The sequence below is a fragment of the Rhipicephalus sanguineus genome, chromosome 2, assembly GCF_013339695.2.
Source record: "Rhipicephalus sanguineus isolate Rsan-2018 chromosome 2, BIME_Rsan_1.4, whole genome shotgun sequence".
NCBI classification, from domain to species: domain Eukaryota; kingdom Metazoa; phylum Arthropoda; class Arachnida; order Ixodida; family Ixodidae; genus Rhipicephalus; species Rhipicephalus sanguineus.
In genome coordinates this window covers 46,395,383-46,418,334 of record NC_051177.1, presented here as the reverse complement: position 1 = coordinate 46,418,334, position 22,952 = coordinate 46,395,383, and the positions used below count along the sequence as shown (strand labels likewise).

At 49.0% G+C, this 22,952-nt stretch overlaps 1 protein-coding gene across 2 annotated transcripts in view; it reads left to right on the top strand.

Moving 5' to 3' along the window:
* Nucleotides 1–22,952, top strand: part of LOC119382872 (cystinosin homolog) — a 38,327-nt gene that overhangs the window by 2,881 nt on the left and 12,494 nt on the right. For both annotated transcript variants that reach the window (XM_037650761.2, XM_037650759.2), the window contains exons 2-9: nt 4,372–4,461; nt 6,751–6,844; nt 7,582–7,764; nt 11,256–11,396; nt 11,886–11,985; nt 12,735–12,854; nt 18,990–19,172; nt 21,676–21,793. In XM_037650761.2, the coding sequence (XP_037506689.1) occupies nt 4,389–4,461; nt 6,751–6,844; nt 7,582–7,764; nt 11,256–11,396; nt 11,886–11,985; nt 12,735–12,854; nt 18,990–19,172; nt 21,676–21,793 (1,012 nt within the window). In that variant the 5' untranslated portion in view covers nt 4,372–4,388. The remainder of the gene's footprint in view (nt 1–4,371; nt 4,462–6,750; nt 6,845–7,581; nt 7,765–11,255; nt 11,397–11,885; nt 11,986–12,734; nt 12,855–18,989; nt 19,173–21,675; nt 21,794–22,952) is intronic.

Below are 22,952 nucleotides of genomic sequence, written 5' to 3'. Positions count from 1 at the left end.
GCATGACCCAGAAAATTTCGACCAGTCAAACAGCTAATGACGAATGCTGAAGGAAACAATGCCGGGTAGTTTAACGTTAAAATCGCCCACATTTTTTCAACGAAAATTAACGCTAACATCGTCAGCATAGGCGTATTTACTTGGAGGGGCCGTAAGGCTTTCCTAGCAATGTTGCAAATACAAATGCGATGAGTATAAAGACTGTACCATTCCTCTAATACCATGAATTTTTACTTTTTTTAAAAGAAACTTGAGGTTGCCAAGTTAGCAACGATGGTAGTATAATAGTAATATAATAATTGCAATAATAATAAAACGCATGAAAAACACTATTTCGACTAGGAGGAAACAAGGAATAATGTAATACACGCAAACCTGAATATGTGCAAGAAAATGTGGTACTAATTAATGAAAAGAAAAGATGCACTCATTGCTACCTACATTAACATTAAAACGCTATCATGAGTGCGCAGCTTTTAGACATTAACGAAATTTCATTGAATCATACAAATTTACACTACTGGGAAGGCCCCATCGACATATTTGTATAACACAGGTAAGCAAATTCTCCCTCTGTATATCAAAATCACATGAAACTGAGAGTGCGAATGAAGAAGTTATCTCTCTCTCTCTCTCTCTCTCTCTCTCTCTCTCTCTCTCTCTCTCTCTTTCAGGCAAGTTGGTACGCCGCTGTGCCTGTTGTATTCCGCGCTCGTCAGTGCGCTGCTGGCAATCGCGCCTGCGACCTGTACGGCTTGGCAACAGCACAGCATTGACATTAGTCATCGAAGCGTATTCTGGCACGCGTTAAGATAACCCGGGCCGTATATAAATTAATCCAGCGCCGTAAAGCATTGCATCATCGCAGTAGAACTGCCCATATGATGCGAGCAGACCATTCCGATTGAATCTCTACTCACTACAGATATATGTTTCGCGCAGTACAGAAAATGCGACGACTCCAAGAAAAGGCCCGTTGTGCTGTTATAGAAGGAACGCGTAGGTTATTGCTCGCTGAAGAGATAGAAAGTGTTGCATTCCACGCACGAGCGTATGCTGCGTTTCGTTTACTTTGCTCTTATCATCGCTGCAGTTCATTCACTTAAGGACAGACGTCAAACACTGAATACTTTTCTTGCTGTGCATTGTATCTCTCAATTTATTTCGTGCAAAGATCCCTTCAACCGTGACAGCTTCTTCTGCGACACGTAGGCTAGCACCTGCATCCTCTCCTTTTCTGAACCTGTGTGTGTCACTTCCGTGAGTTGATATTTCAACTGCCACATGTGTACGAGCGCCGGGTTGAACGTCATGTGGGCGTACCACGAACGCCTCTTGTGCGCTGATGTGACCGCCTCCCACGTATTGCAATAAACCTTGATAGCTGATTATTTATGCGCGGCGCGGAGCAAGGTTTCTCTCGTTTGCTGGCAATTATGAGTAACTCGGGGGACGAATTACAACTCATGATTAATTAATTGTGCGATGAAAGCAGAACGGTAGGCGTGAAAATTAATACGCAGACGACTAAAGTAATGTGCAACACTCTCGAAGGAGACCAGCGCTTAGCGATAGGCACTGGAAGTTTTAAAGGAATAGGTCTACTAAGTACAGGCAGTGACCGCGGAGCCGAACCATGAGAGTGAAATAACTAGAAGAATAAGGATGGGATGGGGCTCATTCGGCAAGCATTATCAAATCATGAATGGTAATCTACCACTATCCCTCAAGAGGAAGGTATATAACAGCTGCATCTTACCGGTACTTACCTACGGAGCAGAAACCTGGAGACTTACAAAGAGGGTTCAACTTAAATTGAGGACGACACAGCGAGCGATGGAAAGGAAAATGATAGGTGTAACCTTAAGAGACGGGAAGAGAGCAGAGTGGGTCAGGGAACAAACGGGGGTTAAGGATATCATAGTTGAAATCAAGAAGAGGAAATGGATATGGGCCGAGCACGTAGCACATCGGCAGGATAATCGGCGGTCATTAAGGGTAACTGACTGGATTCCAAGAGATGGCAAACGCGTGAGGGGGAGACAGAAAATTGGGTGGGTAGATGAGATTAAGAAGTTTGTAGGTATAACGTGGCAGCAGAAAGCACAGGACCGGGTTGATTGGCGGAACATGGGAGAGGCCTTTGCCCTGCAGTGGGCGCAGTCGTTGACGATGATGATACTTCGAAACTCGATTGATGGTGTTGGCAGCCGTGGCCTATTCGCGCATAAAATCTAATAATTATTAAAGGCTGTAAGAAGGCTTCTGCGCGGAGAGTACGAACAGATGCGAGATGTTCGCCAATTTTGCTCGCACGTCTTCCATATAAAGTTACCAGCGGTGAGAAGAGAATACAGTTCATGTGCCACAACATTTACACATGGGCCGGTAACGCGTGGCTCAATTCCCGGCAGCAGTCTTGTTCTTCAAAGCGTATGCCGCCTCTCCCACAGTTACGTCATCTATACGATACGTACTTTGGACCACGCATTACGGATAAGAAGGGCTCGGTCCACTTCTCGAGATAGCGCGGACTTGAATCGGGGACGGTAAGCTCTGAGATCGTGCCGGTAGCACATGTCGACAGACCGAGCGCAGGTGGTAAGTATATTTCAGCGGTTTCGCATATAGCGGGGATGGTAAAATGTCTGAGAAAATGACTATGAAGCCAGCGAAAACTCAGTGCCGAAAAGGCTTATTACCTTTCTGATATAGCAAACATATAGCAAGGTAACACGATGACTAGCATCAGAAGCAGTGTTATCTTGTACGTTTCCGCTTTGTGTCACGTTGCGGCGGTTACTGCTGCCGTTGTTTTTTACGTGGATCAGCGACTCGTGCAACATTCTGTCCTGTGTGCTACTTCCAGCGTGTCTTGAATGCTCTGTATATGTTGCATATGAAAGAAGGGGAATTGTCCGAAGGGCTTACTTGGCTTAATTGTCTGTCTGTTTCATTAGTTCTACATACGTTGAGTACCATGAATATCTAAGTGCCCTTGCGGGTATACGGAAAGTATGCGCCAGCATTGGTTGGCAAACTCAATCATTGGACGACTCCCTAAGACTACAACTAACCCATGAGACAGTGCGAGTCAGGCTAAGTAAAATTTTGATGACGTTGGCTCTGAGTGAGCCTGGTTGTGCAGAAGTTTGGTGAGTCCGAGTCCGAGTGAGTGCAACTGAGCAGAATATTGGTTATTTTGAGTGACTCCAGCTGAGCTATCTGTTTTTTTAAAGGGCACTAAAGTGAAACAATGAATCGGTTTAGATTGATAATTTGTACTCTGAAAAGTCCAATGTCGTTAATTTCACCATCATAGCTTTAATAATAGAGGAGTAAATCAAGGTGGGATTTTCGTTTTTAAATTTCGCGCCGAAATCTCCGCGCGTTGACGTCATTCATTTTTCAAAGTGCATTTCGCATATTTTGGCGGCACTGGCCCAATGAAGTTTTCTGAAACTTGCTATTTTAAGTCTCTGGCTCGCATACAAGGCAATGCACTTCATTTTTACCCATTAAAAACTATACTTAGGCCCTAGTAGCGCCGTCAAAATCTATGACGTCACGGCGATTGTTGCGGGAACTTCAAGGTGGCGGCGCCACCCGCGTTTTCTTTTTGTGCGTTTTCTCGCTTACCACGCGTTTTCTGTTCGTTTAGTTGTTCAAGATAAATCACGGCAAGGTTAACAACCCGGCATGGCGGCACCGAAACCCGTCCGTAAAATAGTCTATATAGGTTCGCAAATATTGCACAATTTCGCATCGTCTTGTGAATACCGATTAACATAGACACTGCTATCATTGGCAACAATCGTGGGACAGGTGCCATGATGTCCTGATCAGTTTGCGTGCCTTCGCTACATGCCTGTCTCGACGTCTCGAACCACAAAGTAACGAAAGATTGTGACATAGGTTGCTATACGTCCCAAGTATGTTCAGTTGTACTAGCAGCTGTTCCGTAAAGTGGCGGTGTCTGTTGTCAGTGGAAAAATATGTCCTTAACAATCTGTGGCACTTACTTGTCTGCACTGTCAGTAACGTTTAAGTTGTCGTATAACTGACCTCACCTCTGTACTCCTTTTTTTTTTTGTAATAAATTGATAACAAAGACGAGGTTTTTTATGCTTTTTTCGATCCCTTGATGCTCTGTTTCATTTTATCACGAACCATTGGTTAACCTTACTATGCATATTTTGATAAGTAATAAAGTTTTTGATAGCTTAAGAATAACGCTATGAAACGTTCTTTTGATTTTTCGAGAATTGAACAAGGAACGTGTGTATCTTACTTATATGTCTACGTCATGTGTCTATGCAATGTGTCCATGACATGTGTCTTAGGCCGTGTGCCTCTGACCCGTTCTTACAGCTTCACACGTCGGAGCCATGTGCTACGGGCGGACAGGATGGAGCAGCTTTCCGAGTTCAGGTCTTCTCGTTCTCCTGGTCGGAATCGCAGGTGAGACGCCTATACCTGCGCAAATATGCATATCGTCACGCTCATTGCCAGTGCCTATAACAGTGACTAGGTGCACCCTTTGAAAGATCGAGAGAACGCCATATATGCACGCGTCGTGCACACCTTGACGGCCATCTGGCTGGGCTAAGGACGAATGAAAATGAAAAACTAAAGATGACAGGGGCCTGTGTTTAATTTGCCACCTGCATTTACTGGAAATTGACAACTACGGAGTAGTCGCACACATTAAACAAAAAAGTCAATTGTAATTACTAATTGAAGGCAGTTGCTATAATTCACAGCATTGACTACACACGTACTGAAATAAAGGTAGTAACGGTAGCGGTGGCAACATAACTGTCTGAAAAAGGGAGTAATAGTTACTAATGGGACTTTCAAGAGTGTAGTAACCATTACTAAAGCGTTCATTTCGCCACATTCATTCACTCATTGTACGCAAAGGTCAAATTCGCCAGCAAGAGCGTTACTATATACAGCTTCGGGTAATTATGCGTACACACTCATAGACAACCCCCCCCCCCTCCCCATACCCCCCAAAAATTAAATTTTTCCTGTGTATATACGCGCACGCATACAAACACGCGCACGAACACACATAAACCCTCCCGGCCCCCGCTCCCGAACAAAATTACTGACGCCCTTGCTTGGCACATTTTCATAGCCCTAACGGATTGTCGCCAAGCCATTGTTCTATTAAATGTGGATACAGATGAACCTTTTAAGAAACATTTCATCAACGACGAGTCCTAAGTGTCGTGCGATTCGTCCTCTTTCGTATAACGTGCGTGTACCTCTGATCTGATGAAATGCTCAACACTTTGGTTGCGACTACACCGTGGTTGCGACAAGCACCGATACGCGGTTTCTGCTGTAATATTTTTTTTTTCTCACGTTTCATCATCGTTAACTATCTGGTCTTCGTCAACTACGTTATCAACTGCTGTAGGCAAGACGAACCAACCCGACCAAATGAGGGTGCCCGGTTGCAGCCTCTGAGAGCGCGCACTATATGGCAACGACTACGTGCTGTCGCGCCTGTGCGAGCCCCAATTTCCTGTTTGTGCGCTGCCGTCCAGATGAGCGTACTCAGCGCTGCAAGCCGTGAGGGAAACAGGAGGGTTGCTTCCGGTCGCAAGGGTGTATAAACCGTGCGGGCTTTTCTACAGTGAACGCTTTCTTTGACGTCGAGCAGAGCAATGCGAATGATAAACACGTTCCAGATGCGAGTTAACCGGTCCGACCAATACCGAGCTTTAGCAGCAGCTGTCTTGCCACAAAAGGACAGAAACGCCACGGGACGCCGACTCAAGTTCCTTCCGTTGGAGATGCCCACAGATTGACGCTCGGCCGAGGCCTTGTGCGAAGGCTGCACTTCGGGCTCCGCTGAGTGTCAAATCGTTAACCTACCAAACCCTGAGACGAGTCCGAAATTAACCGAGGGCTAGATTTGCTCAGGGCTCACCACAAACAAACATGAAAACAAACAAAGCGGGGAGGGGGGGGGGGGGCTGGTTGGTTCATGAACGTTATGGCAGAACAGCACAAAATACGGGACAGGAATACACACGGGGCACCGCGCTGCGTCCTTTTTTTCTTTTTTTCGCTGTTCCGTCATAATGTTTATGAACCAACTAGCCCACCTAGGAACACTTGTGCATTACATTTCTTCTACGTCGGGCCCTTTTGCACCTTTCATCTCCAGCGCTGTCCTGTGTGTTTGCACGGTTTTGCCATTAAAAACAAAACGGTTCTGCCCCTCATCAAGACGTACTCAACACTGTTCACGACGTAAGACCAGGGGACATCTATACTTGAAAGACAAACAGCTGTAGTCCAAAAAGATAATCGCGGCGTGTTCACTTCGTTATTTGCCTTAGGCGAAAAGTTCAGATCGTATAGCGTTCACTGCAATCTCTATCGTCGTCTGTCACAGCTTTTACTAATATGTCGCTCGCGCTGCTTTTCACGGTCGCGCGCGAGTGCCGCGTTTCGCCGCAGTGCTTGCCTCCGGCCGCACTACCACTTTAGGCAGGTGTGAATCTGACCGTAATGTGCGGTCAGGTTCGCGCATGTGTGCAAGTTTCGATGCATTTAATCAGCATTACTGCTGAGTAGTTATTTATTCACAAAAAGCGAGATCTGTGGCACTGCACGAATATATGTGCTACTACATTCATGGTCACATGAGTGGTGTCAATTATGTAGCGTCACGATTTCTTTCTTTGCTTTTCTTTTTTTCCTCTGAAACCTGCCCATTCTTACTCTCAGCGCTTGCCACCGCCAAGGAAAGCCGGATCCGAGTCTCTACTCACGATTTGGAATGGAAACTTGGAGATTCGTCGGGATTTTACGTCTTCATCGAGTGAGTACACCAACGCTATCCCAGCGCGGCCTGTAGCGCCCGTACAGTGTTCAAAAGCTTCATAACTTGACAAGTTCATGTTGAGCAGAGAGATATATTCAGCAACGTTGAGTCTATCGTACTATTTTCATTTAACAGCGAGACACACATAGACCGCAAATAGGGGTTGAAGCTCGCGTTAATGCTTCAACCTGAAGCTTGAAGCTCATATTCAAACGATTGGAGCCGTAGCCAGAAATCTTTTTCTTGCTGGGAGGAAGGGGGGGGGGGGGGGGGCGTGTGAAGAGGGGGGGGGGGGTCCAGCTAACTATGTATGCTCTTGCCTGTGTTCGTATGTGTGCATGTATATATAAACGAAACAAGGTGAATTTTTTCGATGGGCTCGTTTCTTTGCTAGGCGCAACCAAATAAACCCAACGGACAATTAGGCCAAGAAAACGTAAAAATAACATAGAAAACTTAAAAATTTCGGGCGGGGTGGGGGGAGGGGGTATGTAGTTGACCCCCGCCCCCTCCCTTCGACAACGCCAATGGAAACGACACGTATGGGCTAGAACGCTTTTGAAGTCACGAGGCGAAATATTAAGCGAATGCTACTCCCGTCGTTTCAAGACCGAGTGAGCCGCCATGCCTGCGGCTGGTGCAGACACTAGCGCCACATTTTTCCCTTGTAATTTTTGTAGGAAGCTCTAAGTGATACGTCATCAGCTGCAACTTTTTTTGCCATGTCTGCACAGCCCACCGCCGAACGAGACAGTGCTGGTGAGCTTGGTCGCGTCCAAGGGCGAGGACCTGTTGGCCGACTCTCCTGGGCGTCACGTGATAGCGCCGGGATCGGAGGGTGGCCTCTGGCTCAACCTGAGCGCGCGCAAGGCCGGCTACGCCGTGATCCACCTCAATGCATCGCTACCTGACGTCGAGTGAGTGCGCATGAGCGTATACGCCAACTTACACATCACGCCTGCCTACACGCATGCGTGTGGGTGCACATGCGGGTGTATAAGTGAGCCTGGGTGACGTATAGTTGCAAAGACCATGCACTTCGGCAAGGCACAAATACCTATATCTAATCGATATTGCCAACGAATTGCCCGTTCACATAACTGAGCCGGTGAATAATGTGATAAACCATACTGAAACGTTACGTATGACAGGCCGGTAATTACTTATGCTTCTGTAAGATTCTTAAGGTAATATATGGTACACATATGGCAGACATATGGAAAATATATGGATTCCATAAAGTAACATATGGAGTTATTGGAATGACTTCCTGAACGTTTTAGTAGGAAAACCTATCGAAAGCGGCAATATTTCTGGGTGTACAACATGAAATCGCCTTAACTTGAGTCAAACAAACACGTGAGTAGGGACGTGGAAGTGCGATAAAAATGGCGGGCTCCGATGAGGCCGAGAGTGAACTGCAATACACCGCATCACCAATAGAGTGTCATAAACCACTTGGTGCTGAGCCGTGCTCCCGCTAAAGTTGCATATGGTAGCGCTCTTTTTTCTTTTCTTTTTTTTTTTTTTACTCCCAAGTACCACCTCACCTAAAACACATCCACTTGAAGAAATGCCGCTCTCACAAAACGACCTCACAACTACTACATAGAGCAGTGGTCAATAATCTGTATAATAAGAAAATGTTAAGGCGGATGAAAAAGAACAAAAGATACTATAAACTTCCTAGAGGTGCTGGTTAGGCGAGCGCTTAAACAGGCTTAAAATAGGCTTCAAGCGCTTAAAATAATCCTTAAGCAGGTAGAAATATCCAAGAGGAGGTTATCTGACGGGTGGCTAAAATCAAGGTAGGCGTGAAACTTAGTCTTTCATTACATAAATTTAGTACTTCATCGTGAGTTACAGCTAGGTGGCGTGAGCCGCCGCCCGGTCAACAGGGTACAGCGCCATCCATCCTTGAACTAACCGACCGCGTCCGGGCAGCTATGCATGAATTGGCATTAAAACGGCACTTAAGCTTACTTAAACAACTTTGTTCCGAAGCCCGCAAAGATTCGCGGATAAAATTCAGCACGCAAGGAGTAACCATCAAGTGAGCAGTGCGTTGGGATGATATACCGGCTCGTCAATCATTCATAGCCTCAGTAAAGGCGTTCTACGTCGCCCCGCACTGTAAAGTTCTCTATACCTGCGCCACCAACGTACCTGTTTCGCTGATTACGAAGAAATCCCTTTTGCCACTCTGTTTTAACCGAGCGGGACTTTGGAACGTCTACCCGAGTGTTGCAGTATTTCGCAAGTGTTCTGCTATCTCCCGAGTGTTCTAGTATCTCCCTAGTGTCTATGCAACTTCGCTACATCGAGTAGGATTGATTATACCTATAGAAGCGATTCATTTAGAATACACGCATAACGTTCAGTTAAACAAAATCTGCAGCACGGCATCGGACCTGCACGCTGCACTCGAACAATTACTCAGTAATTAACGAGCATCGTATACCCTCCACTTACAGGCTTCGTACTTAAAGCCACGGTCTTCTCGTAATACAGAAATTGCGTGCCATGCGTATACTCGGAGGGCGCGAACATCGCCCATACGGTGGTCTCGCCATAACTAAAAGTTAGGCAACACCGTTCTGGAAATTTCCCGCACGTTTCGAAACCGCTTGATTATTAATAGGAAGCCAAATGACTAATACGAACCTTATATCTCCCGAGACAGCGCTGTGTCACCAAGTGAACCAATTAGATTACTTAAGAGAAGGATTGCTGTACAGAGCTGTCTGTGCAGAAACTACGCAGCACACTTCGAAAATCATGTGATCGTGTCTACTGTTATTATCAAGCTAGTGATCGTTTGACAAGCATTTTAAAAGGTATAATCACTTCTTAATTTCATATATCGCTCGCGTTTTGTTAGTGGTATGTAAAAGGAAGCTTCGGGCGTATATTTGTTCATCAGACAATATGGTTCCGTCCTGTGCCGTGTCTAATTAGATTTCAACTCGTTCGAACTTTCCTACTTTGCCCGCTATTCGTATCAGACACCGTTTGTTTCCACTTAAGTCAACTGTGCGGGTCTGGAAGCAGTTACTGTAGCGTACATATACGGTATAAATCTCTCGGTAATAATAGTTAGTCTAGTAAAGGCTAACGTTTAGAGAATGTGCTGCCTCGAAAGTGCCGCGGATATATAGTCATATCCGCAATAAAACTAATTTGCGCTAAGCGTCGTCAACAGGTGCAAACTTCTATGTCATCCAAAGACAGAAGTTCAGAAGGGACTCGTAGTGATGAGATGTCGAACTAGAAATGTCGCTGGAGCCAAAGTTTCGATACACGTCTTCGTCAGGGCAGTCATCACTTTCCATGGCAGCGTTTATGTACTCCTAGATAACTCTCCTCTGCACTCATTAGGAGGCGTCGAAGAGGATGATACTTGTTTAGAGACGGCAGCGCAAAGACACAAGGGCGAAGATGATGCCAGGGGCGCTCGTGGCGTCTACTCTGTTTCTTCGTCCTTGTGTCCTTGCGCTGCCCTCTCTAAACAATGAAAAATCCGTAAACAGTGGGTGAGTGCTCGAGCCGACGTTTCGACAAGTGCACTTGTCTTCTTCAAGGCTAATTGAAGCCTTGAAGAAGGCAAGTGCACTTGTCGAAACGTCGGATTAGCCTTGAAGAAGACAAGTGCACTTGTCGAAACGTCGGCTCGAGCACCCACCCACTGTTTATGGATTTTTTTTTCATCGCAAGCTTCCCCCTTCCCCTGCCTGCCGTTTTCTTTTTTTTTTTTTTTTGGTCCTCTCTAAACAAGTATCATGCACCAACTAGCCCAAACCAATGTACAGCTCGAAGAGTAGGATAAGCTTACTGATGTCCGACTCCTCGAAGAAACTAAACTCATAACCTCGCACATCTTGCGTTATTTTTCAAACTTCCTACGATGCCTTGCACACTACGCGTTACTATAGTCGGCTACAACCTTAGAAAGAAAATGTCAGCTCCGCCATCGCTGTCCCTCCCACAGAGATCTTGCAAAGATACTCCATCCAATGGCGCTTACTCTTTTTTTTTTTTTTTTTTTTGCGACGTCAAGCACGTCTAGAGCGTTTCAGACAGTTCAGTTTCCCATGCATACAGACACGCGTTTGTGTCACTGATCGGGAACTTGAACGTCCTGGTAAATTTCTCCAGGGACTATGACGTCGCTGCTCAGCCAAACGTAATGTTTTAGGTAGTAACCAAGAACATTTAACTCTTAATATGCGCAGCATTTACATTAGCCGAGAAAAAAGTGTTAAAAGTTCTAGCGGAAACCAGCAAGCACGACTGTCTTTCACAGGTGAAGAAGGGCAAGCGCGCTGCGGCTCTGTGGGCGGAGTTGACATATTGTCTCAGGTTGTAACCGATCGTAGACGTGCTTCTTCGTGCTTCTGTGCATGCGCAGTTCCAGCGACGCCTTTGTGCGCATCAGCGTCCTCCGTCTGAGCTGGCTCAACGTGCTGAGCGCAGTGTTCGGCTGGCTCTACTTCATCGCCTGGTCGGTCTCCTTCTACCCGCAGATCTACCTCAACTGGAAGCGCAGAAGGTGGGTCTGAACAGTTCTTTGTAGGCTACATGGTGAAAGCAGATCTCATGCACCAGCATGTGGCCGTATCTATACCGTTAGGAGCAGAAGGCTGGCTCTCACTGTCAAGACACAATAGGAGTACTATATATAGTTGGCAACTGCTTTGCCGTGTGCAATCGTTTGTCCCATTTTCAACTGTAAGATTCTTTTTTTTTTTTTGCATCTCGATGGAGTGCAAGAACGTTCCCTAGAGCGATGAGCAATGACGGAGCTATATATATTTAGCGAAGCCTTAGCCTTGAGCAGGACGTACAATATTTTGATGTACAATATTTGCCATTGGTCGCAGCCGTTTTAACACGCCACCGAGTTATGATCCGTACTATGGTCGTGTTTAATATGTTTTCATATATCGTGTTTAATATGTTTGCTTTGCCTGGCATAATTACCTGTGGCCCACTACAAGTAATGGTCTCTCATTGGCTGACCTGGCACTTTTCGTTTCAGTGTTGTCGGCTTGAGCTTCGACTTCATCGGCCTCAACCTAACGGGCTTTCTGGCGTACTCCTTCTTTAACCTTGGCGTCTTCTTCAGTCCCGTCGTTCAGGTAAGTGCAGCGCCAAACTAACTCAAACCACTGTTCTTTCACGTTTCTTGAAGATGCAGTATTCAGGCGACATCAACCAGATGCTTGCTCGTAGTCGTGACGCAAACTTACGTACGGAGTAATGTCTTGAGAAATAATTACTCGTTAACTTGTAATGGCGTCACTTGTCAAAAACACACAGATTCGAAGGGTGAGGCATGTGTGCTAACGTAATTACGTCATTGTTCTACTCCTCTTAAGTTGTAATTGCAACTGGTTTGCTGTATTCAGTGTCTATGTGCTTCTAGCTGTCAATTAATTCGCCTTCGAGCTGCCAACTGCAAAATCTCCTGGTTAGCTCAATTCATTGAGCGACGATCCCCGGAAGGGCGTTGGTCGCGGGTTTGAATCCTGGACAAGGGCAATTTTTTTTTACTTAAGATTGAAACAGCGCAATAAAGACGGAACACACAGAAATGCACCCCAATACAACGTTGTATCTGTGTATCTTTCTGTCTGTTCCGTCTTTTTTTTTTTTTGCGCTGTTTAAATCTTTCTTAAGTATGAACCAACTCTACCAAGCATCTGCTTTAGCAATTTTTTTTGCATAACAAGAAGATTTTCTTTCTAAGAAGTCCGTATATATTTCCTTGCAGCTTCTTACTACGAATGATTGAATGGCTTTTTTTTTTTCATAGCGATTATAGTTAAGCGGCCAAATAGCACCCTAACGAATTTATAGCAATTTTCTTCAACCATTGTCTTTGCAGAGCGAGTACTACGCGCGGCATCCTGCGGGCGTTCTGCCGGTTGAGGTGAACGACATCGTGTTCGGCCTGCACGCCTCGCTCGCCACCTTCATCACGGTGCTGCAATGCTACTTCTACGAGGTGAGTCGCCGACATTGTGCACGGACACGCATGACTTGAGGTCGCCCGCGATCGGTCCTTTTTGTGAAGCGAGGGCTTCTTTCGCATTTCGTCTTTCTAAGGCAAGCTGAAGAAATCGCAGCTCGTGAGCGGTGTAAACAAACAAACAAACAAACAAACAAACAAACAAAAAAGCTATCTTCGTTGTTTAAAAAAAAAAGGAAAACGTTTATTGGTGTAGTCGCTTTGGCGGTTAATTACAGTGTGGCGAAGCAATTGGTGCTGCTTAACGGTTGCGCTCTCCAGCGGCTCCTAGTGGGTCGTCCTCTTAAAAACGCCGCTCGCGCTCTCGGAGCCCGTGCTTTTGCCTTGACTGTCGCCATAGTGCATTGTCGCCGAGTGCCGTCCAATAAACAGCTTAACAAATTGGTGGAGAGTGCTGTGCTCCCATTCAATGCCCCTGGAGCTTCGTTCCCGTACTCTGCCATCTACCATGCCCCAAGACGCCGCTCAGCAAACGCCGCCTCCCACACCGACCACATGTCCCGGTGTCCCACGCATCCGCGATCCACCTATCTTCACTGGCGCCGATGGTACCGACGTGGAGGACTGGCTCGCAATTTACGAGCGCGTGAGCGTACCCAACAAATGGGACGAAGCAGGCAAGTTGAGCAACTTAGTCTTCTACCTCGCGGGAGTAGCAAGTTTGTGGTACAACAACCACGCGTCCGATTTTGCTACTTGGTCTGATTTCAAAACCGCCGTCATCAGCGTTTTTGGCCGCCCTGCAGTTCGTAAGCTGCAAGCAGAACAGCGCTTACGCGAACGAGCTCAGCAGGCCGGTGAATCTTTCACCAGTTATATCGAAGACGTCCTGGACTTGTGTAAGAAAGCCAACGGCACCATGTCCGAGTCTGACAAGATCCGGAACATTATGAAGGGCATTGACGACGATGCATTCACCATGTTGCTCGCTAAAAACCCTTCCACCGTGGCCGAGGTCATCACACTGTGCCAGAGCTACGAGGAGCTCCGCCGGCAACGTTCGATGACCCGTCGCTCTCCATCACGCGACGAAGAGCTTGCTGGCTTGGCGGCCATACCTGACCAGGCCACGCTGCTGGCAGAAATGAAGGCATTCGTGCGCGAGGAAATCGCACGCCAGTTCTCTCTCCTGGCCTTCGCCCACCCGCCGCACGTTCAACAGTCGTCGACGACCCTTCTTCCTCCCATCCGCCGAGCGATTGAGCAGGAAATCGCGGAGGTGATGCCTGAGTACCACCAGCAACCTCCGGCTCCTGCGCCACAGAGTTACGCTCAGGTTGTCGCCAGGACGCACCCGGCAATCCCTGCGGCTGCGCCGTTGAGTTACGCCGAAGCCGCCGCTAGACCTCCGTCCTTCGAAGCGGGCGTGCCGGCTACGTATGCTGCCGTCATCCCTAGGCCCCGACTGCAACCCACCTTGCAGTCATTTCAGCAGCCGCCCCGTCAATCGCATCCTGCGACGTGGGCGGGACCTGCCCCGGCGAACCGATGGCGCACACCCGACAATCGGCCCATCTGCTTTGCCTGCGGTTATGCCGGTCACGTGGCCCGTTACTGCCATCGCGTGCAGCCACCTCGAGTCGCGTCAACCACCACCAGCCAGTCCAGCCGTGCATTCTACGACCCGCCTATGTCGCCGACGTCACGCCCAGCTCCATCCACTCGCCGCTCTCCGTCTCCACGCCGTCGCTCACTGTCACCAATGCGGCCACGTTCTGTCGCACGAGAGCAGGAAAACTAGTCGTCGCAGTCCACGAGGCAAGGGCTGCGACGCTATCGAACTGTAAAAGCCCTCAGCGAAGTCCATCGAATGTCATAGACGTGTTTGTGGACGGTGTTCGCGCATCTGCCCTTGTCGACACTGGAGCCGCCGTATCCGTTATGGACGCAAAACTTAGCCGCTTACTTCGAAAAGTGACGACGCCACTTTCTGGGATGTCCCTCCGTACCGCCAGCTCCCAGAGTATTAGGCCTACAGCAGTATGCACTTCTCGCGTCGTCATTCAGGACGTTCTGTACGACGTCGAGTTCATCATAATTGCTGCATGCTCCCACGACGTCATCCTAGGATGGGATTTTCTCTCCCGCCACGACGCCATAATTCACTGCGCACCAGCCGCCCTCGAACTCTCACCGTTCTCACATTTGACGCCGGCAGACAGTCCATCGGCATGCACCAAGACCCTCGTCAAAGACGATACCAAAGTTCCTCCGAACTCGTCGACGGCTGTGCCAGTTTACTGCGCCGGTCTCTGCGACACAATTGCACTCCTTTCACCATCTGACCGCGTTTGCACTATGAAAGGGTTGCTGGTACCTTTCGCGACCGTGCAAGTCACTCAGGGTAGCACCGCTATTTTTGTTACCAACCCATCCCCGCACATTGTTACGTTGGTGCGAGGGGAATGTCTCGGCAGAGTGGAGCCCCTCGAAGACGCACAAGTTCTGGACGCACCCGATGACTCGCACTGCACCAGTTCCCGTACCATCAGTGCCGTTTCCACGTCTGATTCCTCACCCGCGGATGTATTTGGTCCCTCCATTGCTGACAACCTTACGTCGGTCCAGCGTTCCCAGCTTCTGTGCCTGTTGGAAGAATTTCGTTGTTCTTTCGATGTCGGGCAAACTTCTCTCGGCCGCACGTCCGCTGTTACGCATCGCATCGACACTGGCGCCCAACCACCACTGCGGCAACGTCCATATCGCGTGTCTCCCACAGAACGTCGGGTAATTAATGAGCAAGTGGACGATATGCTTCGACGCGACGTTATTCGACCCTCGGACAGCCCGTGGGCGTCTCCTGTTGTTCTCGTTGCCAAGAAGGACGGTTCTGTGCGCTTCTGTGTGGACTACCGAAGGCTCAACAAGATCACTCGGAAGGATGTTTATCCACTGCCGCGAATCGACGACGCCATTGACAGCCTCCAAGGAGCAGAATACTTTTCATCTCTCGATTTGCGCTCGGGGTACTGGCAAGTACCCATGGCTGATGACGCTCGACCGAAGACAGCCTTTGTCACGCCCGACGGCTTGTACGAGTTCAACGTCATGCCGTTTGGTCTGTGCAATGCGCCCGCGACCTTCGAGCGCATGATGGACACCGTTCTGCGCAACTTGAAATGGCACACGTGCTTGTGTTACCTGGACGATGTCGTCGTTTTCGCTCCGGACTTCTCCACGCATCTTCAACGTCTGCGGCATGTTTTGACGCGTTTGACCAACGCCGGCCTCCAACTGAACCTGAAGAAGTGCCGATTTGCAGCACGGCAGCTGACAATCCTAGGCTACGTCGTGTCCAAGGACGGCATCCTTCCCGATCCGGCCAAGCTTCGGGCCGTGGCCGAATTTCCCAAACCAACGTCCGTCAAAGAACTACGCAGTTTCGTAGGACTTTGCTCCTATTTTCGACGTTTCATACGCAACTTTGCCACCATCATATCGCCGCTGACGAAGCTCCTTGGAAGTAACGGACCCCTACATTCGTGGTCGTCCGAATGCGACGACGCGTTCGCAAAGCTCCGTCGTTTGTTGACGTCTCCTCCCATACTACGCCACTACGACCCTACGGCCCCAACGGAGGTACACACGGACGCCAGCGGTGTAGGCCTCGGTGCTGTTCTTGCGCAACGCAAACCAGGGTTCCCCGAATATGTCGTCGCCTACGCAAGTCGTACGCTTACTAGAGCCGAGACCAATTACACTGTCACGGAAAAAGAGTGCCTGGCGATCATCTGGGCCCTTACAAAATTCCGACCTTATTTGTATGGTCGCCCATTTGATGTCGTCACCGACCACCACGCACTGTGCTGGCTGTCGTCATTGAAGGATCCCTCGGGCCGTCTCGCCCGTTGGGCACTTCGCCTGCAAGACTACGACATCCGCGTGCTGTACCGCAACGGACGTCAGCATGCTGACGCTGACGCCCTCTCGCGCTCCCCCTTGCCTGACGACAATGCCTCCTGCTCAGTGTCTCACACTGCTGTTTCTTCTATCGATGTTCACACCATCGCTACCGAGCAGCGCAAGGATAAATGGATCGCTTCGCTAATAGACTTGCTCACTGATCCGTCGACAACACCAACCACTCGCGCGTTGCGTCGTCAAGCCCACCATTTCGCCATTCGTGACGACCTACTGCACCGACACCGACGGCCGCCAGTGGCTACTTGTGATACCCCGAAGTCTGCGTGCTGAAATATGCGAGTCCTTCCACTCTGATCCGCAATGCGCGCACTCCGGGGTATCCAAAACTTACCACCGCATTCGACAACGATACTTCTGGCGAGGGATGTACCGCTACGTGCAGAAGTTCGTCCGCTCCTGCCTCGATTGCCAACGCCGAAAACCTTCAACGCACGTGTCACCAGTCGGTCTACAACCATTACCTTGCCCTAACCGTCCGTTTGGGCGCGTGGGCATCGATTTGTATGGACCACTTCCTCTGACGTCGGCTGGTAACCGTTGGGCCATCGTCGCCGTTGACCATCTAACGCGATACGCCGAAACCGCTGCCCTCCCAGCGGCTACAGCGCGTGATGTTGCCTCCTTCCTGCTACACCGATTCATGCTGCGTCACGGTCCACCCCAGGAGCTTCTCAGCGATCGAGGCCGTGTCTTCTTGTCGGAAGTCGTCGAAGCCATTCTCAAAGAGTGCCATGCTGTTCATCGCAAAACTACTGCTTACCACCCGCAGACGAATGGCCTAACCGAACGCTTCAACCGCACGCTCGGCGACATGCTCTCAATGTACGTCGCCGCCGATCACACAAATTGGGATGCCATTCTGCCCTTCGTCACCTACGCCTATAATACCGCCCCTCAGAGCACTACTGGGTTTTCACCCTTCTTCCTGTTGTACGGAAGGCACCCGTTGCACACCATTGACACGATACTACCCTATAAGCCGGATCCATCTGATTGCGCGCCTATTTCTGACACAGCCAGGCTTGCTGAAGAGTGTCGCGAGCTTGCAAAGGCCTTTACAACGCACGAACAAGAGCGGCAGAAGAGCCTTCGCGGTGGCACCACCACTTCTGAGTCCACGTTCCTCCCCGGAGCGCTCGTGTGGCTCTCGGTCCCTGCCACTGCAACCGGCCTCTCCTCAAAACTACTGCCGAAATACGAAGGCCCCTACCGGGTCGTCGAGCGCACATCCCCGGTCAACTACCTGATCGAACCCATCGAACCAGCTTCGGACATGCGCCGTCGAGGGCGCGACATAGTCAACGTGGAGCGCCTTAAGGCCTACTATGACCCACTCATAGTAACGAGCTGTTAGGTCGCCGGACGGCTCCCTTTTCGTACCCGGGGTAATTGTGGCGAAGCAATTGGTGCTGCTTAACGGTTGCGCTCTCCAGCGGCTCCTAGTGGGTCGTCCTCTTAAAAACGCCGCTCGCGCTCTCGGAGCCCGTGCTTTTGCCTTGACTGTCGCCATAGTGCATTGTCGCCGAGTGCCGTCCAATAAACAGCTTAACAACAGTAATAATGTAACGAGCCACTAAGTGGGGTTTCAAGACCTGCGTCCAGCCGCTGATTGCGTCTTGCAACTGATGTCTTGGCCTCTGCTCACTCAGTTGATAAGCGAAAATTGCTATTGTCACGGGATGCGGTGACAGCGCACGGTCGTCACTATACACTATATACCGTCGCGAATTCGCGTAAAACACCCATGTGGCACGCCACTGTGTATGTGCTGTGCTGCTCAGCTCAACGTCATGGGTGTGATTTCCAATCGCGGTGTTCACTTTCGACGGAAATGGAATGCAAAAACACTTGGGGTGCACGTTATAGCCGACCGCGTATAGCGATACACGGTTGAGATCAGTTTGGAAGCCCTCGAATTAAATTTGTGGCGTATACGGACACTAAACCTTACAACTTAAGTTAGCGTGCAAGGGTGTGAGACAATGAAACGAACTTTCAACTCCAGCAGCACAACTCATCCGTGGTTAAGTCGTCGTGCTAGCGCTTCTGCAATCGGCGTTACAAAATGCTGCGTCATCTGTTCACATCTGTGAGCGTGCTTGAACCTTGACAATTGCCGGTTATATGACACGATAGTGCGATTGGAATGACGGCCACAACGTTTTCGGTCAACGTTGCTTGTTGCAGAGGAAGGACCAGCGCATGTCCATGGCGGCCCGGGTACTTCTGGGCATCGTGTGGGTCGGCGGAGTGCTCTACGGCATCATAACGCTCGCCGCTGGTCGCCACTGGAGCAGCCCCTGGCTCTTCTACCTCTACTACTTCTCCTACTGCAAGCTCGTCATCACCCTGGTCAAGTACATCCCGCAGGTAAGTAACCACCAGCACAGCATTACTGTCGCACCGCGCTGCATTGCATTGATACGAGGGACATTCATAATTTTGGCATTAAGAAAAAGAGATAAAGAAACAAAATTTGTGTGGAGGTTTATTCTTTCTCTGCATAGTTTCCTCCCAATGTCACGCACTTTTGCCAACGATGCGTGAGCTGCTGCAGGCCATTGCAGCAGAACTCTACAGTTTGAGAGTTCAGAAAGAGCTCTACTTGAGCGATGACGACTTGGTAGTTCCCGAAATTGTTCCCGCGCACTGTGCTCTTCGTGCGAGGGAAGAGGAAGAACTTAATAGCGTGCGGATGCGAGCCAGTTGGTACTTATCCATAGTTAAGAACAGCGCAAAATAAAAACGGACAAGGTGCCCTGCGTGCATCTTGTCCGTGTTTATCTTGCGCTGTTTTTAACTATAGAGGAAGAAGTCACTTGGTACGAGTTCAGGTGAACATGGCGGGTGAGGCCGATGGAGACTGCGTGCGTCGCCTGGGCTGAGTGAGCCGGATGTTCCCTATGGGTGCTGCCATTTTCGTTTTGGCGCCCTAGCGGTCTTGCGCAGTATTATAAAGAACATAAGATTTATATTACACCAAAACTAAACAGATGCACAACCAAACGGATTCACCACCTGTCGATCATGTCTGCATGCCTACCGGCCCTATACCCTTTTACTTACGATGAATCCCTCCAACTATACCTCAACTTCATCCATAGGCGGAGAGTACGGGGGGGGCTGGGGGCTTGCCCCCCCCCCCCCCGGACTGCCTCATGGGGGGCAGAGCCCCCCCTGGCTGGCGCCGCGGCCCAGGATATTTTTTAAAAGCTTGGCTTTGGTCCCCGTCCATTGAGAACACACCGTTGGCCGTCCTGTCTGGCAGCTATTTCACAGGTTTACTCCCGCTTCTTTTTCATTTCAGGCTTTTAAAGTTCGGCTCATGGACCAGTGATAAGTCGAACATTCAGTGGAAAATGCCCCTCAAACAGATTTGTACGTTCAGAATACGTTGTGTTGATGAACAACTGAAGCGACGACTTAAGCTATGACAAGTTAGAAAATTCACCCACGATTACGATACTGCCTAATGCGAATTCTGAGCGCAGCTTCGTGTTCGGGCAACGCCAACTGTGTTTGAAGTTTTGACTATCCGCAGTTGTAGCAATTTAACATTCGTTACATATTGCCACAGAAACTTCCAGCGCTCGAGTGCTACGCACACTACTCTGTGCATTACAGGCGTCGCGAACTAAGCGAAACGCTGACAGCCCCGTTACGACAAGCGAAGCCAGCCGCAGCGCACGAGCTCTGACCGAGGGGACAGCGCACGTGACGGAGAAAGAAAGCGAAGTTAGAGGCCAGTGGCTCGTGATATCGACAGACTACGCGTTCGCTCTCTTTCGTCCTCATTCGCGCTATCGGTTACGCCGTCGACGCCAACGGCGACGCCACTCAACGCAGGAACGGACGCCTAAGAACTGCGCTCTAAACGTCTCGGACCCCGTAGCGACTGGTTTTGAGAATACAAAAATGCTACTGAGAATACAAAGCAATCCCGACACAGTCAGTCAGTGAATGCTTTCGCACAAACTTACTCACCAGTAAAGAACGAGTAATTTCTTGGTTGTCTGCAAATGGGTACCCTTCGACATGCTTGCCTATAAAAGTGCCGAGAAAAGATGGTGCGCATTTTTGACTTATCAGTAAAGGGCTTTACTACAAGTTCGGTCACCAATTAGCAACTCACTCACTCGTCAAGAAAACAACCTTTAGCGGAAAGATTTATAACCGCAGCTTCGCACAAAGTGTAGTGGTAGCAAATGGTATTTGCTACCATCTGAGAATTACGGCCATCTTGAATTGAATTCACTGGCATAATTAAAGCTTCCCGTGCCAGCGCGTTAGCCTACTCTCTCCTGTCTGGTGCATGTTTTAACAAGGTAAAGCCTGTTAATAAAAAAAAATTTTCGGCAGATCCCACGCAGTGTGGGAATCGATTTTCTTTAATTTGGAAATGGGACACTCCCTCCCTTCCCTCTTTCTGTCTCTCTCTCTAATATATATAATATACGTGGAGAGAGTGAGGGAGAAATGTGGAAGAGCGATTAAGTTGGGCCCCCGCCCCCTCCAGTAAAATGAAAACTCTCCACCTATGACTTCATCTCCATTTATTGAACCATACTGAACATCTCTCGAGGTCCGGATGAGATTTTGTGTTTCACGCGGTGATCAGTTATTGACCTGGTTGTTTCTTGGCGACTGAAAGCCATAAACCTCTGAGACGTGCTACTTCGGCGATGTAACTTGCATTTGACAGCTTACAACACGGCTAAAAGAACGAGGCGATCGATGTACGTGATGCATGTGTTAGTGTGTGCGCTATCGTGATGCGCACGCAGTCTTATCGTTAATGCAACCCCAGAATCTCCCACCTTTCCATGCTTTACAGGCGTGTTTCTCGAATCTTTTAATCCCTCTCCGATTGCAGGCCATCCTCAACTTCAGGAGAAAATCGACGATAGGCTGGAGTATCGGCAACATACTCCTCGACTTCACCGGCGGAACCCTGAGCATGCTGCAGATGTTTATCATCGCCTATAATTACGGTAATAATGCGGCCTATATCGTCTTAAAAGGTGGCGGTTATGAACGTGACACTGCTTTTTCCACAATGATGTTATTCGTTCGTATCGTACGTGTGGCTCTGTAGCGGCCGTCTGTATTAGTATGATAATTGAGTGTGACAGTTGTCCACTGCTGTCTGTTCTTATTCGCAGACTGTTTTTCCTTATCTCTGCGTGCCTAAGACGAGATCTTTGTTTCTCGCGCCTAATCGAATGCTCCTTGTATAACGTCAGGAATAATTGCGGCCGCTGCATGCTTGCTGAAATGGGAGGTGATTAGTCAGACACATGAATTTACTGCAGGGAAAGTGCACTCGCTTAAGCAGCATAAGTATAAGCAGGAGAAGCGGCTTGTAAAGACAAACGATTTCCCAGTGGCGGCGCACGTGCTAAATGTGTTTGCAAAAAGGAGTCAACACTTCTTATGGACAGTAACCACGGATTGAAACGCGACATCATTTTGTTTAGTGCAACCATTGCTGTGAACAATAGCTCGTGATAACCGCGTCGTGTCGCTGCAAATCTGGCCGCTTAATTAATGTAGTGATTGCTCCGCTGTAAGTGTTCGAGTAAAAATTACGCCGATATTTGACGCGAACTGTAGATGCTAGAAACGAAAGTACGTGCATTACTTAGGCCTAAATTTTTCGCGTTTCAATCCGTGAGCATACTGTACACTATAACGAAGCGCCTTGCGCGTCCGTTCCCGGCCGAGCTAACCTAACTTGCCATGCACAGCCGTTTTTTGAAACCGCCACCGTGCGCGCACGTCATTTGTACGTGCGTTGCATTCGCATTGCAAGTCACGAGGGTTGGTATACAGATCGCGAAGTACATGCAGCTGCGTTCCATCGTTCGGCGAGCCCGCTTGAACAGATGCCCAACATTTCTCGTGCCAGCCGCCTCTGTTCTGGCGCTCGTTGGCTGCGACGTTTCGAAGAACAATGCCGCGAGATGACGGATGAGGCGTGCAAATTGCGAGACCTTTTCTCGTCGTCTTATGCAGTCCAATAGAATGCGGTGCTTTTCGAGCCGAGTCATGGGAAGCCAGAGGATGTAGGGTGCGAACAGGTAATTTCTGTTCCCACCGAACGAGGCAGCGTAAAATTACGGAGACCTTTGCCGAATGTGTCTAAAACCA